This window comes from Rhinolophus hipposideros (genome assembly GCF_964194185.1).
Source record: "Rhinolophus hipposideros genome assembly, chromosome: 5".
Taxonomy (NCBI): Eukaryota; Metazoa; Chordata; class Mammalia; order Chiroptera; family Rhinolophidae; genus Rhinolophus; species Rhinolophus hipposideros.
The window spans coordinates 30,665,210-30,683,895 of NC_138051.1; the positions used below are offsets into that span (position 1 = coordinate 30,665,210).

Sequence of the window (18,686 nt, forward strand, 5' to 3'; positions counted from 1 at the left end):
GGTAAAAATCAGCCCAAGGAAATACCTAGCCAAGTTGATTGCTGAAAGCCTTGTTTTTCTAACACCCCAAATGCAATCCAGTTTACACAAATGTCAACATTAGAGCATAATTATATCTCAGAAAGTGCAAACAGTAATTTCAATGGTCTCTTGTGTAAAGTAAGTGTACGCAAACTGAAAGAAGATGAGCTGCAATATATCTACAAAATGAAAATTGGGCGATAGGCTCAATCTTCTGTAGTGTTTCTCCAGCACCATGTGGGGAAGAGTCTGCAGTATATATAAAAATTCCTGACACCAAAGAAATGTACTGTTATGTGACAAGCAAGGACAGTGTACAGACCCTCCCTAGCTTAGTTAGGGTGACAAGCTTCAGAACTACACGACAGACTTTATTCTGAATTCAAGCTCAGCAGCCAACGTTCTGCATAATCACTTGAATCCCCAGTCGCTTTAATCTCACCAATGGCCCAGAGAGGAGTCTGTCCTGCCAGGCTCAACAGGCCTCCTCAGACCACAGCATTATCTTGTGATCTGTTCAACAAGAGGGCCCAGGCTCTAGGTTGCATTAAACCCTGCCTGGGTTCCTGTCCTGCCCCTAACCTTGGTTTGTTTGCATCTCTTTGTGCTTTCCTGACAGGTTTTGACCTGCAAAGGGTCAGACCCAGGTGCTGCGTGTGTGTGCATCGGCTGCACTTGTGAGCACTGGTACACAGCACGTACCTAATGGTCAAAAATATAAAATGTCTAGTAAGTGTGTGTTATATCTCTCTGGGTCACGTTAACCTAAAAATAAAAGGCCAAAGTGAGAGGAGACAAACAAATGTTTGAGACCTAAAAAAGGAGCTATTCAGGAAGCACTGATTCAGGCAGACATTCACATTCAAAATGAAAGGAAGGGATATTTATGAGAAATGTGGAGAGCAGGATGTAAGCTGACTGAGGACCTTGCAGCCTGCAAGGTCATTCAAGGGAGGCCTCGCCTCAACTTCTTCCCCCAGAAAGAACAAGATAACACAAATTAGTCACAGGCATACAAACTTACATATTCACAGAACAGTATGTTCTTCTAATACTTGCTTGTTCTACTAATACTAGCTGTACAGGCAATTGTTCTAAGACTATGTAAAAACCGTGTGAGAAATAAAAACTGCGCCACTGCTCTGCCATCCGTGGACAGTGGACCTCCTGATCCCAGCTTTCCTGTCTCTGTGTCTTTCTTAATCTCCCACCCTTCCCCCTCAGGCCTAGCCCTCCTGGCCTCGCAGGTCGCGGCAAGTGGCGTCCTGAGTATGGGAAGAAGAAACGGTGAGGTGCCCACCCGAACAGGTGAGGAGATTCCCCTCCAGGTTATAGAGGAGGGGAGCAAGTTAAGTTTAGTTGGGAGTAAAACATGGGACAGCATGGGTCCAAAGAAAGGGACGTCTTTGCGCAAATGCTAAAGGCTATGTATGCTTAAGGCTCATGGCTGTAGTATTCGCTCAGGCCAGGTAATGGAATTCCTGTCTTTTATACAGGAGACATGCTCTTGGTTCCCCGAAGAGGGCACGGTCAATCTCGCTACATGGGAGAGAGTGGGTCAGCAGCTCCGTGACCGCTTCAGGGCTGAAGGCCCCTCTAAGTTTCCCATCCCCACCTTTGCGCTTTGGAACTTAGTGAAGGAGTCACTTGACCCCTTGCGGAAGGTTTCAAGGTTACCGCCCCCCTCAACACAGGGACGGCTCTCTCAGGTCTTACACCATGCAGTGGAGGGGTATGAGGCGCTGAAGCGCTCTGGCGTACCCTCGGTGCCGCCAGTACGAGATAAACAGTTATTGCTCGATTAGGAAAAAGAGCTTCAGGATTAGGAACAAAAATGTTATGACCCTCCCAAAACGTCCGGCCCTCAGGACTGTGATACGATGAGTCTTACCCTTCGGCCGACCTCCTTCCGGCCTTTGCTAAGCTCTCTTGTGGAGCACTGCCACAAGCGCCCCTTCCTACCCCGAGCTGCGGCCCCGGGTCTTGGACACCAAACGCCCCCTTGCGCCTGCTCCCCGCCTCCTCTGGTCCCTATCCCTACATGCTTTGCTTTGCAAAGGGGTGTTTTCCAGGCTAGAGAAAGAGGGGAAGACACCCCCAAGCTATAATTGTACCCTATACCCAAAAACCACAACATTGGCTATTCCAATACTCAGATACCTGGCAGCTGGCGCTTGTCCAATTCCCTGCCAACATCCTGCCGCCATTTACTTACCTGTTTTTCTATCATGGGGCTCCCTCAAGTGATCAAGATGGACAATGGCCCTGCTTATAACAGTACAAAGTGTACAAAGTTCTGTGAACACCCACAGGCTCAAGCCATTGTTCGATGTGCTAATGCCACGTTAACAAAACAATTACAAAAACAAAAAGGGGGAGAAATAGGGGACCCCCCACAGATACAATTAACAAGAGCTATGTCTACTTTAAATTTTTAAAATTCTGATTCTAGCACAGAACCACACCTTAGGCACAAAGCTACAGAAAGAAATTTTAACAATCTCCATAGTCCTAAAGCCTTGGAGAATGTGCCCATTTGGTGGAAAGATATTCAAACTAATCAATCACAGTTAGGAACCTTGTTAACATGGGGGTGAGGTTATGCTTGTGTTTCTCCAGGATCGGAAGAACGTCCTTTGTGGGTGCCCAGTGGGTATATTAAACCATATCATAAACAACGCACTGAAGACCAGACTGACAGTCAACTGCGGGAAAAACCAAAAGATTTATTGGACTTTTAATTGCAGCTATTATGGGAATAATTGCTATAGCCACTGTGGCTGCCATTTCTGGAATAACTACACCAAACAGTACAGACCACTAAATTTGTACAAAAATGGCATGAAAATACTAGTAAATCTTGGAATCAACAAGTTAAGATAGATCAGAAAAAATTAATGTTAGATTAGCTGACTTAGAAACTACTGTTGTATTTCTTGGTGATCAATTAAAAAATCTCCATACTATGATTACTTTAAAATGTGATTGGAATATATCTACCTATTGTGTAACCACTTTCTCTTATAATCAACCTCGTATCCCTTGGTCTGAGGTACGAGCCCATCTCCTGGGACATACGCGCAATCTCACTGTGGACATTTTACAACTACAACTAAAAGTTGATCAGATGTCTAAAGCCAAGCTTCAACTCCTCCCTGGAGAGGAGACACTTTCTGCAGCTACAAAAGGACTTTCTACTTTAAACTCTGTCAATTGGATAAAGACTTTAGGTGGAAGGTTTGCAGGTGCTATTGCTATTCTGTTTATTGTTTTATGTTTATTTTGTTTAGTCCTCAGAAGTGGACAAACAGCCCTCCGACGGACAATGAATAAAAAAATCTACAAGGTCTGTGTTTTTCATATTTCAAAAACAAAAAGAAAAGGGGGAGATGTGAAGAACAGGATGTAGCTGACAAGGTCCTTGCAGCCTGCGAGGTCATCCTGGAAGGGCTCACCTCAGCATCTTCCCCCAGAAAGAACAAGATAACACAAATACAGCCGCAGGGTATAAAACCCTACAAATACTCAGTACACAGAGTCTCGTGCCTAGCCCTCCTAATAAAAATAAGAGTCTGTGAGACTGATCCTTTCGGGGACTTTACTTCACCTTTGTGCTTACACCTTACATCTCGCTGTTTGGCCCCAAAAGGATGGTTGGTAAGTCAATGATGGTAAGATTTCTCAAGGAAGGAATAACCTAAGACAGATACAGCCACATAGGGGCCATCTGGAGAACTCGACCCCAAAAAGATGGCTGGTTAGTGAATGATGGGTAAGACTCCTCAAGGAAGGAACAACCTAAGACAGGCACAGTCACATAGGGGTCATCTAAACACTCACGGGGTTGATAGAGGTGGACATAGATCCCCACCTTCCCCCCCGGCTAGGAGAGCTTCTGCCTCTGTGGCTATATTCAATGAGATGAGTAATTCTTGATGTGATAACATCAGGTGTCCATCTATTCTTTTCAGTAAGTATCAACATAAAGGTTTTATGCCCTGAAAGGGTACATATAACAATTACTATTACATTCATGACACTTTCGACAGACAAGGATGATTGGTTTAAATCTATTTTCTGATTTGATATACAAGACTCATAAACTGCGGCTTAAGCCAAAAAGAGAAGGGGGAGATGTGGAGAGTAGGATGTAAGCTGATAAGGACTGTGGGGACAGAGCCAGGAGTGCTCAGCCTCACGTAGAAAGGTGCTGGCTCAGGTAGTAAATGGCTATCAACTGTGATTGGATGGCCATCAGCTGTGGCTAGTTGGCCGTCAGCTGTAACCAGTGAGCCATTGGCCACTAATATAACTGCCATGGCTACGCTAGCAGAAAAATGGGGGCTAGCAAGAAGATGGTGGCTGAGCTGGCAAGCGCAGATTGCAGTTAGGATGGCGGGTTGCAGACAGTGTGGATCCAACCTCCAGTGAGAAGGTAGTGCCACCAGCGAGTAGTATGACTCCCCTATCTATGGCTCCGTGGGTGTTCCTTTTTGGCCTCACTACATCCTGTGTTCTTATGTGGGGACCTGGACTAGAGACCCCAGAAGAGACCCCGCCTGACACCCTGAATGACAGGACCTTGCAGCTTATAAGGTCATTCAAGGGAGGCCTCGTGTCGTGCGGGGTATCAGGCGGGGTCTCAGCTCCCACTCCCCACACAAGAACGCAGGACATGGTGAGGCCAAAAAGGAACACCCACGGAGCCATAGATAGGGGGTTCATACCACTATAGTCTCACTGGCGGCTGGGTTGGAGACACAGGAGCAGGAGCCACACTGTTCGCAACCCTCACTGCTCCGCTTACAGGCTCAGCCACTATCTTCTTGCCAGCGCCCATTTTTTCTGCTAGCGTAGCCATGGCAGTTATATTAGTGGCCAATGGCTCACTGGTTACAGCTGACGACCAACTAGCCACAGCTGATGGCCAGCCAATCACAGTTGATGGCCATTTACTACTGAGCCAGCACTTTTCTATGTGAGGCTGAGAGCCTGGAAACTGCTCTCTGGGGCTCTGTCCCCACACCTCTCCCTCAATATCTTACACCATAAAGAACAAGATAATACAATTACAGCCGCAGACATACAAACTTACATATTCACAGAACAGTATGTTCTTCTAATACTTCTTTGTTCTACTAATACTAGCTTCTATAAGCAATTGTTCTAAGACTATATAAAAACCATGTGAGAAATAAAAACTGCGCCACTGCTCTGCCATTCGTAGACAGTGGACCTCCTGATCCCAGCTTTCCTATCTCTGTGTCTTTCTTAATCTCCCACCCTTCCACCTCAGGCCTAACACTCCTGGACACAGGTTGCTGGCAAGAAAGGGAAGGGGAACAATTACATGAATACAAAGAATTTCAGTAGATGCAGATAAGCTAATATAATGATGCTAATTTTAAAGAATGTTTTAAATTTTCAGTCCTGTAGTCATAATATATGCTTTCCTGTTATCTTTGGAAACAGTTGTTTGGGATACAATGCTGTCTCAGGCCCAGTCTAAAAGTAATTTTGCCTAGTGTTAAGATTTAAAGGGTTTGAGGAATAAGACATGCAAGGTAGTTCCTCTGGCATGGCAACTCCAATTCTATTTTAAAGTGGCTCCATTTATATTGCTTCTTCCAGCCATCTCGATCCAAGTTCCCATACTCTATTCCTTTATGACCATTTTGATCTTCGATCTGTTTTCAGCGCCCAGTCTAGAGGTTCCCAATTTCTTATAGTAAGCTTACTATCTCAGCAATTTTTTTACAGCACCCCTAGATCAAAAGACATACCCAACAGTTTTCCTTTTCAAATAGTTGGTTCAATTGCTTAGCAACTTAGTTAACCATTGTTAAAACGATACGTACAAGTTAGAAGAAATTTTTTTCTTAAGAAGCCACAAATAGTTACTAATGGAATGTATGTGCTATTGGGCACAGCAAAAATTCTCAGAATTTGGGATCAAACACTGCAACCCCCGTTTCCTATCTGGGTTGATTTTCACACATACTTATTTTTTTTAATTTGTAAGGAGTGTGCAGCTCAGTGTGGCCCATCTGGGAATCAAATCGACAACTTTAGTGTTATCAGCACCACACTATAACCAACTGAGCTAACCGGCCACACCCACTACTTACTTTTATATCGCAGGGATCTCCTAAAATCTAGCTAACAAAGATATTTTGAAATCAAGGAATGTAGCACAATCTAATGTTCAAATTGTGAATTACATTGAGCTAAGTAGTTTTGCATGGTTTAGAGGAAATGTGGACATTGTTGTGTTTCCTTTAAAATTTTTAAATATTCCATGGTGCCTCTGTAAATTTGCACTTCGGCACAGATTCAGAATGCAAGCTGATAAGCACAAATAGTGCGATGAGCCAAAAAAGGGTCATGTTGGCTGCCATATCACAGGGAAGTTCTGACTAAGCAAAAGTGAAGAGAAAGACTAGAACAAGAACAGAAGCAATAGGAGAAAAGGAAGTGCTCCAAGGGAAGAAGCTGTGTAAAAGCCAATGTCACAGGTTGCCTAGGGTTGGCAGGACTCTACTCAGCAGTAAAGTGGCTGGCAGCAGATAAAGGGGTATTTGCCACTGCACTGTCGGAGATACAGAAAGTGGCTATGATGTTTGGTATAGTTACCATTAATTATAGAAGACGTTAGAATAGTGGAGAGAGGGAAATCAAGAGGAAATATAATTAGGGCTCAAGAAGGAACTAGCAACAATGGAATAGAAGGAACAGAAATGAAGATCCATAGACTACTTCAGATATTCAGGAGAGAGTAGACATGGAGCAAAACAATCAAAGGCAAAGGAACAAAGAAAGACAAGACTGGTCTGAGGGAATCGGCCATTACGTGCCTGAAGTTAGCCCTTCCTTCCTTATCATCTTGTAACATCTGTATCATTTATCATCTTATCTTTTCTTCATTCTATCCTCCATTCACACATCACCTCATATCAGTTCTTAGCTACTTGTCTGGGAAGCAGATAGTCACACAAGACTATGGTCTCGCAGTCTTTCATGCCAATCACAGCCTATAAGCAGCCTTCTGCCAAACAACACAAAAATGAAGAAATTATTTCATCTTTCTCTTTATTCTAAAAATACAAGTATGATAGTATCAAAGTACAAGAAATATTTGGCTGGTACTTGTATGGTTCCTCATACTTTGGAGGAGGCAGAACTGAGCCCCCTGGAATGTGAGAGTATTATCTCAAAAAGCTAGCAGAAACTACTAATGTGTCAAGTTCAAAAGCACACATGAAATCCTGTGAATATCATGGATGTGTAGTAGGTCTTGGTTTGGGCTCCGGCTCTTGTGAAAGAACGGCGGTGGAAACTGTTTTGAGAAGACAATTGAGCAAGAGGACTCAGCACCAGAAAAGTGTAGTGGGAGAAGTGGGTGGAAAGGGAAGAACAGGAATTTTCCTCTTTTCTGCTACTAGCTTAGGGCAGAGGCACATGACCCCAGCAAGGGGCCAAAGTAGACAGCAAGCAGCTGCTTGGATCCCCTAAGGAAGAGGCCAGACCATCCCAGGGCTGGTTAATCAGCGGGGTCAGGAATACTACCCATCAGAATGGAGACAAACTCTTCCAGTTTCTGCGCAGCTTGCTTCCCGGCCTCTAGTACTTCCAAGTGGTTGGCTTTCTCTCGGCTTTCATAATCCGTGACAACCTTGTTAGTGATGAGGGAGAAGCCAAAGACTCGAAGTCCACAGTGCCTTGCCACTATAACTTCTGGTACTGTACTCATGCCTGGTGGGGAGAAAGAGGAAACCAAGGGTCAGCATCCTCAAATGGCTCTTTTCCTCACCCCTTAGCCCAACCGCTACTCATCACCTCGTTGACAATTTGGCATCTCAAAAACCAACCAAAGAAGCAGATAAATTAGTGTAGAGCTTAGATTGTTCTATATTGTTTAAAAGAGTAGGGCTTCAGCGGACCTAACACATTTCTTATAAATATTACCATTGTAATGCTTTATTTCCGTATCTGATTGTGCTAATTTTGAAGTCAGTTCTAATGATGTAGTTCCATTTCCAGCCAGAGGTACAGAAGGTGGCTATGAGGTTTGGTAGAATAATCCTTTGATTGTTATCAAATGACGGATAGGACATCAGCAGGACACCTGTTAAAGTCCTTCATGCTACAACACACCAAACCTCACCACCGTGATATCTTTCTAGAAATAAGTTTAATTTAGTCTTCCCTTATGTTCGATCCTCCTAAATCCACTATCACGTCGGCAATCTTTTACTCCTTCCATCTCTGTTTTACCAGATCCCTCCCGCTTCAAGCCTCCCTCTGGCAGATCCCCCTTCTCACCGACAGCATCTGCACCCAACACAACGTAGGTGCCTTCCTGTAGCTCTCGCTGCTCCTTCATTTGTTTCTAGACACTGTGAGCCTTCTCCCTCATCTCGTAGGCGTCAGACATGGCAGGAAAACAAACTCCAAACCTAGATCACAGGTTGGCTTATCTCAGATGAATCGAATACAATGAGCCCACTCCTAACTCCCAAACAAGCCTTTAAACTCCCCCCATCTATAAACACAGGAGCGAAACACGTTACCTCTCATCATTGGGCCCTATGAGAGCATTCTCACCCCCAAAACCAGGTAGGTTGATGTGATCGCGGATCAACATGATGTCTCCAACCTCAAACTTGGGGTTGAGCCCTCCAGCTGCATTGGTGACCACCAGGGTGTGCACACCGAGAAGGTGGAAAACCCTCACTGGGAAGGTCACCTTAGAAGCAAACGATGAAAGATCAGAAAGTGTTCTTTGAAATTTCACCAGCCCACCACACAGATATGCATGATCTACATCATGAAAGGAGGGGACCAAAAATCGACATAGCCCAGGTAGTTCAGCAATAAAGTAGGAGAGCTCACCGCGCCCTCCCCTTCTTCCACATGCAACCAGGCTTATGGCCCTATTTACCGTCCAGAGTGGGTAGCCTTCATACATGTGGAACCGGCCCTGCATCATCACACAGGATTTGCCATTCAGGACCCCAAACACCAGTCGACCAGCGTGACCTGGCACTGAATACAAAGAAAGAAAAGGAAATGAATGGCGTGATGTTTCATATAACACAAACCCATTGAGAACCTACTGAGAGCCAGCTCACTATGCTTAACGTGTGAGGGTGTCATTAGGCAAAAGAAGACATTATTATCTCCACTTTCAGAAAGTTTAAGTCTGGTGGATACAGAAATTAATCATAAACTTTCAAGTAAGTGTATAAGTACATCCTGAGATTAGAGCGATGGGGGTAAAGATGTTCAAAGTGAACATATATCGAAGGAAGGAAAGGCTTTCTAAAGTCATTTCAAATGAATGAGAGGCCATACTGCAAGGGCTCAAAGTAAAAAAAATATGGAGTGAGTGAGTACTAATGAATGCGGTAATTATAGACCTTTTTGCAGACTTTCCAAAATTCTCAAAATGCGTATTCTTATCTATTACCCTAACTAAACTGAATGTGTCCTCACTCCCGAAAGGGAGTTCATGGTCTATTCTGCTTCCTAAAGAGGCTGCTGAACAAGGGAAAGGGGCTGGGTTTGAAGCCATACAAGGCTCATTCAGTATGACCCATATACAGTCCAGTGGGATTACATGCCCGAAATGGGGCATGCAGGGGCATAGGAGTGCAAAGGTGACTCCCCCGCAGACATTAACCATCATTACCATTTCCCTTCTCTGGTATTTCTCCTCTAACGGACATGGCCAACCTAGCCTGCAATGAATGGATGCTCTGGGAAAGGGACCAAGAGGAAGAGCTGAGAGATACTCAGAGATAGAGGAGTTTATTTAAAATAAAAAAATTACCAGTAATAGAGCCGAGGTGACACAGTTTGGAAACCTAAATAGATTACAAATAATAAGTTGATACAGCTTAAAAAGATTAATTTGCTATCACTTAGTGTAGCGCCCTTCTCATCGGGGCTACAAGTGCAAGTGGAGCTGATATCACTGCTATCTCTCAGAAAATTTGGCTCTCCCTCTCTCTTTTTAGTATTTCCTTCTCCATTCCCTATTCCACCTCCCTGCTCTGGCCTCCCAGTCTTGCTTCGAAGAAACTGAAAAAACTGAAAGTCATAACTCTCCAGGGAAAAAAGGAAGGAAGGTAGAAGTCCAAAGATGCATAAAATTAACTAAGGTAAGTTTATTATCTGAGAAATTAATAAGTAATCCAAATAAACTACTCTTGCCCTTTGCTTGCCCCTGTGTCACTGGCCCTTTTCCAAACTTTAGCTGTAGAGCTTTCCAGCTGCTATTGGGATGCTGGATACATCATCCTCAGAGCTCCACTGTGCCTAGGGGACATCTGCCTTTGCCCGCTCCGAAGGGTCAGTGTATCAGGTTTGTGTATTCGTGCATTATCTGCAAGAACATGGTAGTCTGTATGTTCATTTGTTGCTGTGCACTAGCATGGGACTTATCCTAGGACTGGAGCTAGAGCAGGGGAGATTGGAAATGCCAGGAGGACGTAGGTCAGGGGAGGCCCGACTTTGTCATGAGAGGTTACAGGCATTGCTTTTTCCATTTAAGTTGCAGAGTCATAGTAATAAGATGGGTGTGTGAGTGTGTAGTGACCCTGCTGTGTAGGGGGGAGGCATTATAGAGGTTTAAGGAGCCCTGAGTACTAAAGCATAAGAAATATGACATCGAATAATACCACTGAGGCACACAGGCCCTGTCTATCACTAAATTCTAGAAGGGTATTTCCTTCTCAAGTCATTCTGGTTGGCGCTGGTCTTTTCCCTCTCCTACGACAGTTGTCTTTAGTCCTGTGCTATAGAGGATAACCAGGTCTGGGCATAGAAGCACTGCCCTCCCATCAGAATCCCATCAGTACCCCTCAGTCCTATCCCTCTCCCTTCCTGCCAGTACCTATACTTTGGGGAAAGTTTGGTATCTCACTGTAGTCAAAGGCCTGCGTCTGAGTTACTTTATTAGTCAGGCCTCCTAACCCAGAACCACAGATCACTGCCACTTGAGGTCGGTTCTTGGTGTGGGACAGGAGCCACTCTGTAGTGTTCTTACAATCTTCATTTTTGCTTCATAGCAAAAAGAACAGTCACAGGGAGTCTTGCTCCCACCCCAAGGGCATCATAGAATAACGACACTTAGTGCAGACAGGCTGGCAGGTATTCCGAGGTGGCAGGGGACGGAGAAGCTGGCCAACGATCTGCTCCAGAGGGGAGGTTCCTCTTGCTCAGGAGAGGCCACACTAAGCTCACCCACCAACCCATCCACCCACTCCTCTTTCTGAATCAGACACATTGAAAGTCTGTTATGAAATTCTTTCCAACTATTCCAAAACATCACCAACAAAGGCCTGTATACCTATGAATTGATATTAAACTCAGAACCTCCTTCCCCAAAATATTTATTGCAGAGCCTGACAAAAGTTAATGACGTCTATGTTTCCACCACCATCCCCAACTCGTTCTGCTACCACTGTCAGGGTTGATGGCTGTCCTTATGACAAAGATTTAGAGAGGAAGGGGCCACAGAGTCTACATAAGTACAGTCGAAATAATTTAAAAAAAGAAGGTAAAGAACCCCCCTATCTCATAGGCTCAGTTTGACAATTATTTAAAAACTTGTTTCTGCTAAGGTTCAAAGTCCTATGACTCATGGACTTTGATTCATCAGAGTTCATTTAGCCCCACAGCTCTTGAGTCTTTCTTTCACTTTCCCCTCTGCTGTGTTCTCCCTGCCGTCTCCCATCTTCCCTTCTTTTCAAGGTTCTTTGCCTTTCAGAGACCTAAGGACATGCACATTCCCAGAACCCGTATATCCACAAAAAGAAATCTAGAATTTTTCTCACAAGTCCAGACCAAGTATCTCAAACTCATCTGGAAAGACCAAAGATTGAAGGGGGAAAAAATTGAGAACTGCAACTGGAGTTGCGACAGAGCTGAACTCAACTACCCAGCTTCCAGAGGAAATCCTTACCTTCAAAAGCAGAGCTGTTGGAAGGAGATGACTCTACAATACAATACAGTGGGCTTCCCTCAGGAAAATAGCTGGGTAAGGGACAAGGATGGAGCGTACAGAGCTGGAGCCACCGGACATGGAGAAGAGAAGCAATAAAGTGGTAAGAAAAGTTAATCAAATAGCATCCCTAAAGATGTGCAAAGGAAATGAAAGCAGTGTGAAGCCCTGGACACTAGCACATCTAGTCACAGCTCATATGGCCATCAGTCCCCGGGGAACACCCTGGATCCCTGGGCATGTAAAAGCCAGTGATCCCCAAGGCAGAGATTTGGACTGAGATTTCCAGGACAAACGCAGAGAGAAGGGTTTTCAAAGCTGTGAGGTGGGGGCGGGTTGTGGGGGTGGGGCGGGTAGGAGTGGGCCGGGTTTTTGCTCAATTCACTGAATAAGGATTTCCTTGTCTCCTTGGACACTCCAGCCCAAGTTTATTGTACCTCCAAATAGAGGGAAAAATGGTGTTGCCCGGGACGTGAACAATTTCTTTTCTGAAAGAGGGACTCTAGTTTGGGCACCAAAGTACGTCAATGCTTTACCAAGATTCTAGAACGGGAATCTGTGAAGAGCTATAGGGTGGTTAAACCTCGTTTGTGTTGGGGGGGTGGGGGGAAGAATTTGCCTCCGTCTACACACTTAACACCGAAACGCGCGTGCGCGTGCATACGCACAGATCGGTTCCTTTTTCGAGTAGACTACACTGTACTAACCCGTCCCAGTCCTGCTCCGGTGGCGCCACCCCAACTGGATTCCCACCTGGGCCCCTGCAGGCGCTGGCCACCCCATTGCTGTGCCGCCTAGTTCCAGACACTGGGCACCGTGCCAGGCTTTCTGCATCTCCAGGGCACTTGCTCCCTCTCCCGGCCGGTTCGTGGCCCAGAGTGCTTGGCTTCAGGTCTCGGTAACAGCTATTTCCCCTTCCCAGGTGCCTCGGGGATTCCCCGAGTCTGGTGCCCGGCTCACCGGTTCTCCATGGTCCCGCCGACGCCCTCTCGATGAGCCTGCCCTTCTCCGCTCGGTTCTGCTCGGAGGAGTTGAGCTGCCGTCGCAGGGGCTGGTTCGCACGGTTAGTGTCGTCTGTGTCGAGTGCTGGCTTATATCCCCATCCCGGGAGTCCCCAGCCAGTGGCAGCCGAGCACACAGGCCCGCCCCATCTCCATGGCGACACATCCTTTTTCAATAATCGCGCGAAGTTGGGCTGTAAACCTAATCTGAGTTCTTCGGATTGCAGGATCCTTTCCCATGTCCCACACACCACTGCAGACCCGCGCGTGGATGTGGCGGAGGAGGGGAGCTAAGGAGGGCATCCGGCATTTCTTCCCTGAACCCATTCCCGTCCGCAGATCCGGTTTTCAGGCAAGGAAACCTATGTGGGAAGAGGACTAGAATCCAGGGGGGATTCTACCCCCCACATCTATCTGCAACCCTGTTTCCGGGTTGTGTCTGCAGCAAACCCTGAGAGATTTAAAAACAGAAAATGTTATACCTTAGATCGTGCAACTCCAGAATAAAATTAAGCCTGTGCGTATCTGAGTTGCTTCCTGGACAAAGGAAACAGGGTTGATCCTAGCAACACTCCTGACCTGGAGGTTACAGGACTGGGGAGAACATAACCGGTGTAGATCTAGGCCCAGATGGGGAGAAGAAAGAAATTCTAGGTGAGAGAATTATTGGATCCTCCACACAGACAAGGGGTGGGGATAAGACTGGAAAATGCAGACACTCCCTTGATTTATGCAATATTGGATCCAAGCAATAATGGTAAGGGGTGAAGGACTCCTCTCAGGATATTTTTGGAAACAGAATTACACAATGTGATGTTTTTGTAAGAATTCAGCTTTTTCCTCTTACCACTTTTACAAGTTTATAATTCCTGTAACAGAAATATACAATATAACATTTTTGTAAAAATTCAGCTATTTCTTCTCCCTACTTTTATAAGTTTAACCAGCCTCACATAAAATCACAAATCAATGGCTCTTTCTTAGCTCTTGGAATCCTCCACCTGTTTTCATTCTCCTAAACTCTAATTTTCCTGATTGCATTTTACCCCTTACCATGGCCCCAAGCCATCCTTTCCCAACCTGTTCTATTTCATTTATGTAAGAAATGTTTATTGAGGATCAACTATGTACCAGAGCTGTTCTAGTGCAAGGGGCATAAGAGTAAAGACGGTGTATATAAAGAAAAAAGTTATACATATATATATATATATATATATATATATATATATATACATATATATATATGCAAAGATAACAGGGTGAACTAAAGTAAATCTAAGTGATTTTGATAATAAAGACTGTGAACAACTGCAACATCGAAAGCATGATTTTAAGTGATGGGTAAGATCAGTCAGAGGTAAAAATCAGCCCAAGGAAATATCTAGCCAAGTTGATTGCTGAAAGCCTGTTTTTCTAACACCCCAAATGCAATCCAGTTTACACAAATGTCAACATTAGAGCATCATTGTATCTAAGAAAGTGCAAACAGAAATTTCAATGGACTGTGTAAAGTAAGTGTATGCAAACTGAAAGAAGATGAGCTGTAATATATCTATAAATTATGCGACAGGCTAAGACAGTGTACAGACCCTCCCTACCTTAGTCAGGGTGACAAGCTTCAGAACTACACGACAGACTTTATTCTGAATTCAAGCTCAGCAGCCAACGTTCTGCATAATCACTTAAACCCCCAGTCGCTTTAATCTCACCAATGGCCCAGAGAGGAGTCTGTCCTGCCAGGCTCAACAGGCCTCCTCAGACCACATCATTATCTTGTGATCTGTTCAACAAGAGGGCCCAGGCTCTAGGTTGCATTAAACCCTGCCTGGGTTCCTGTCCTGCCCCTTAACTTGGTTTGTTTGCATCTCTTTGTGCTTTCCTGACAGGTTTTGACCTGCAAAGGGTCAGACCCAGGTGCTGCGTGTGTGTGCATCGGCTGCACTTGTGAGCACTGGTACACAGCACGTACCTAATGGTCAAAAATATAAAATGTCTAGTAAGTGTGTGTTATATCTCTCTGGGTCACGTTAACCTAAAAATAAAAGGCCAAAGTGAGAGGAGACAAACAAGTGTTTGAGACCCAAAAGAGGAGATATTCAGGAAGCACTGAACAGGCAGAAATCCAAATAGTAGGTGCTGATTTTCACACAGTACTTACTTTTTTATCAGAGGGATTCCCTATAACCCAGCTTCACAAAGATATTTTGAAATGAAAAGGAATGTAGCACAATCTAATGTTCAATTAGCTTGCATGGCATACAATAAACGTTGTCTATTGCTGTGTTTCATTTAAAAATTTTAAATAACCCACAGTACCTCTGTGAATTTGACTCTTGGCATGGAATTTGGGAAGTATGACCCTATCTCTCCGTGCTACCTGGTTATCTTGAATCTATGCAGTGTAAATAAGTGGACTCTGTAATCAAACTACCTGTGTATAAATTCTGTCTCCTCCCCTTACTTGCCAGCTGTGTGATCCAAGGCAAGGCAATTTCTCACTACGCCTCAGTTTTCTCAGTTGTAAAGTTTTGACAATAATGGGTTTTACTGTTGTTTCAAGGATTACGCTAAATGCTTATTAAGTGTTTAGATAAATTCCTGGAATTACAGTAAACATACAGTAAATTTTGGCTATTATTATTATTCCCTATTGTCCTTTTTACTTTTTGATTTCTCTAGATCCACCTAACCATGAATTGGATCAGAAGAAAAACTACAGCCCATCAACACTGTTTCTTCTCCTGTACTGATTATAGCCCATTACTGCCTTATTACCATTTCTTCTATCTCCTTATCACCTCTTCTTCTATTTTCTGAGTTAACTCTCTCTGCATATTACCAAAAACATTCTTTACTCTGGATGTGGAGTAAGGGACTGTGTTGTTTTTACACGGGTCGTAAATTACCACTTCATGAAAGGGGAAAGAAAAAATAGGGAATGTGGAAATAAATAAATAAAATTGAGACAACGTGGGTCACATAAGCCAGGCAGATGTTTCCCACCCTATGCTGTGCCCATCCATGCTGTGTGCTGGTTACCACTTGATTGGAAGCCTGAAGAAAAAGCTTCCAAATCTTTACAGTTTCTTTATATATTCGTGTTATGGACTGTCCCCTCAAAATTCATCTGATGAAGCCCTACCTAACCCCTTAACCGCAATGTGACTGTATTTTGGAGATAGGGCCCTTTAAAAGGTAATTCAAGCTAAATAAGTCATAAGGGGCCCTAATCCAATATGACTGGTGTCCTTATAAAAAGTAGAAGAGACATCAGGGATGTGTGCTCATAGAGAAAACGCCATATGAGGACACAGAGGAGAAGGCAGCTAACTGCTAGCCAAGGAGAGATGCGTGCTGACCCCTTGACCTTGACTATAAGCCTCCAGAACTGTGAGAAAATAAATTTCAGTTGTTTAAGCCACCCAGTCTATGGTATTCTTTATGGCAGCCCTATAAAACTAATACACCTCCGTGGACTGATTTTTCTCATTCTAAGTGAGAAGACCTCACTCCATAAATAAGATACCTAGTATTGGGGGGAATAATGAAATGATGTATCTATAGAATACAAGTACCTACCAATCAAAACCAATGCCAGCCATAAAAAAGTGATGCCAGCTGCACTACAGTGCCCTGGCTGACTATCCACCCTGCTTGGGACTGCAGCTGACAATATTGCTTAGTATACAAATTTACCTCAAGACAGGCCTTAAGTTGATTAGTTGATTGATAGCCATTTATCAAGCAGCTCCTACCTGCCAGGCATTGAGCATAAAATGGCTCCATCCTAAAAACCGTGCATTCTACCACCTCTGTGCTGCTGCCCTTTTCAGTCTGCCTAGCAGATGATGTGAGTGCAAAAGCATTAAACCATGGTCAGAAGACTTGAACTTTTAGTCCCATTTCAATCTCTCACTTAGCTTAAATGACTCTAACTCACAGAGCCTCAGTTTCCATATTTGTAAAATACAGTCTTATCTTCTCTGTCCATCTCATAGTGGGTTTTGAAATAAATGAATATGGATATAAAAGTGTTACATTAACTATGAGAAAATTACAGATATAACCATTACTTTTTGCATTTTTCTGCCAATTGGATTACTTAAGACAGAGCTCAACTCCAAGTTATCCATGCATGACAATAGAACAATCCTTCTTAATATTTTTAAAGTTTTCTCTGGCAGCTCTAGCTAGAAGTGATTTCTTCTTTCCCTGAACCTGTACTATACTGATTAATTCATTTGTTATGAAGCATGTATTGCATCATGAATTTCTAGTATTGGTTTTTCCCCCCATGTAATAAAAGCTTACTAGTGCTGATACTTAATGCTGTGAATTTTTACATTATTGTATCTTCCTACTCAGAGTGTAAGTTTCTTAAGGAGTGTCTTTCACAAACAGTAGATATTTAACAAATATTTATAGATATATTATTGATTGCTGAAATTCTACCGTTTATAATAGGTTGAAAAACATGGTCACAATATTTTGCAGCTCCTCCCACCAAGATTTGAAGTCCATTTCCCCACACATTGAATCTGTGTAGGCCTTGAGATTTGCTACGACCACTATAATGTGGTAGGAATGAAGGCCTAAAGATGTCTTTCAGCTTCTCCTTTCACGTTTTGGACCATCTCTCTAAGGAGCACCTGATATAAAGAAGCCTAGCTAAGCCAACACATATAACTGCCCGACATGTAAGTGAGACCCTCCTGGGACATTCAGTTTTGTCTAATTACCTCTTACTGCACACTCATGAATGAGCCCAGAGCAGACCAGTAAAAGAACCATCCAGCCAACTCACAGAACCATGAGAAAAACACATCTTTTTTGGGGGGTGTTGTTCATTAGGCAGAAATAGATAACTGAAGACTAGAAGAGGTATTTCTCTCCTCCATGCCGATAGGGGTGTTTTTTTTTCCTACCTCTCTTATGGCCCTTCTCACAAATTACCTTGCTTTCTGGGCATGCATCTTCTGACCACTACCAGATGGTAATGTCACTGAGGGTGAGATAGAATTTATTGATCTTAGTTCTCTCCTAAAGTACTCTGCCCAGAACTGTAGGTAGAAAGTGATGAGTGCATTTGCAGAATAAGTAATGGCTCCTTCCAAGGGAGTCTTGGAACTCAAATCCCAAAGGAATTTATTATATTATTAAATGAATGTATTATTTATTATAAGGCAGTTTCATCATGAGAGCACTTAGGGAGCCGTTGTCCTTTCCTTAACCCTGTCCCACACCTATATGGGTGGAGGTTAGTCTGCCATTAAAAAGGATCTATTATAGGACATATTCAGGGGTTATTCCATCACATTTTTCCTTCAGTGCCTACATACCTGTCAGAGAGAACATTCTTCCCATTGGTTAACATTTAATTCTCCATTTACTTCTCTAGCCACATGTCCTTATATTTCATCTATAAGAGCCCAAGCTACTAAAAAATATAAGCCATTCTATTCACCCAACCCTACAGGATCCTTGGTACTGCATCCAATTCTCCATCTCTCCTACATTTTTATACAGGTAAAACTAGATTTAAATGAACATCAAATATGGCTTTGGTGAGGGTGGGGAAAGTCACAAAAGGACAGGTTTTGGAATGTATGTGTAACCAAGGTGCAAGTAATGAACCTACTCTACCCTAGAGCGAACAC

General features: G+C 43.7%; 1 protein-coding gene across 1 annotated transcript; it reads right to left on the bottom strand.

The window, feature by feature from the left end:
* Positions 1–7,422: 7,422 nt before the first annotated feature.
* LOC308497853 (purine nucleoside phosphorylase-like) lies at positions 7,423–13,195 on the bottom strand (the record flags this gene model as incomplete). The annotated part of the gene is given in 7 exon segments (XM_081048950.1): positions 7,423–7,773; positions 8,344–8,410; positions 8,414–8,477; positions 8,592–8,767; positions 8,963–9,066; positions 11,990–12,092; positions 12,989–13,195. Coding segments are annotated over 7 exon segments (933 nt in total). The 3' UTR covers positions 7,423–7,561.
* Between the last annotated feature and the right edge of the window lie 5,491 nt (positions 13,196–18,686).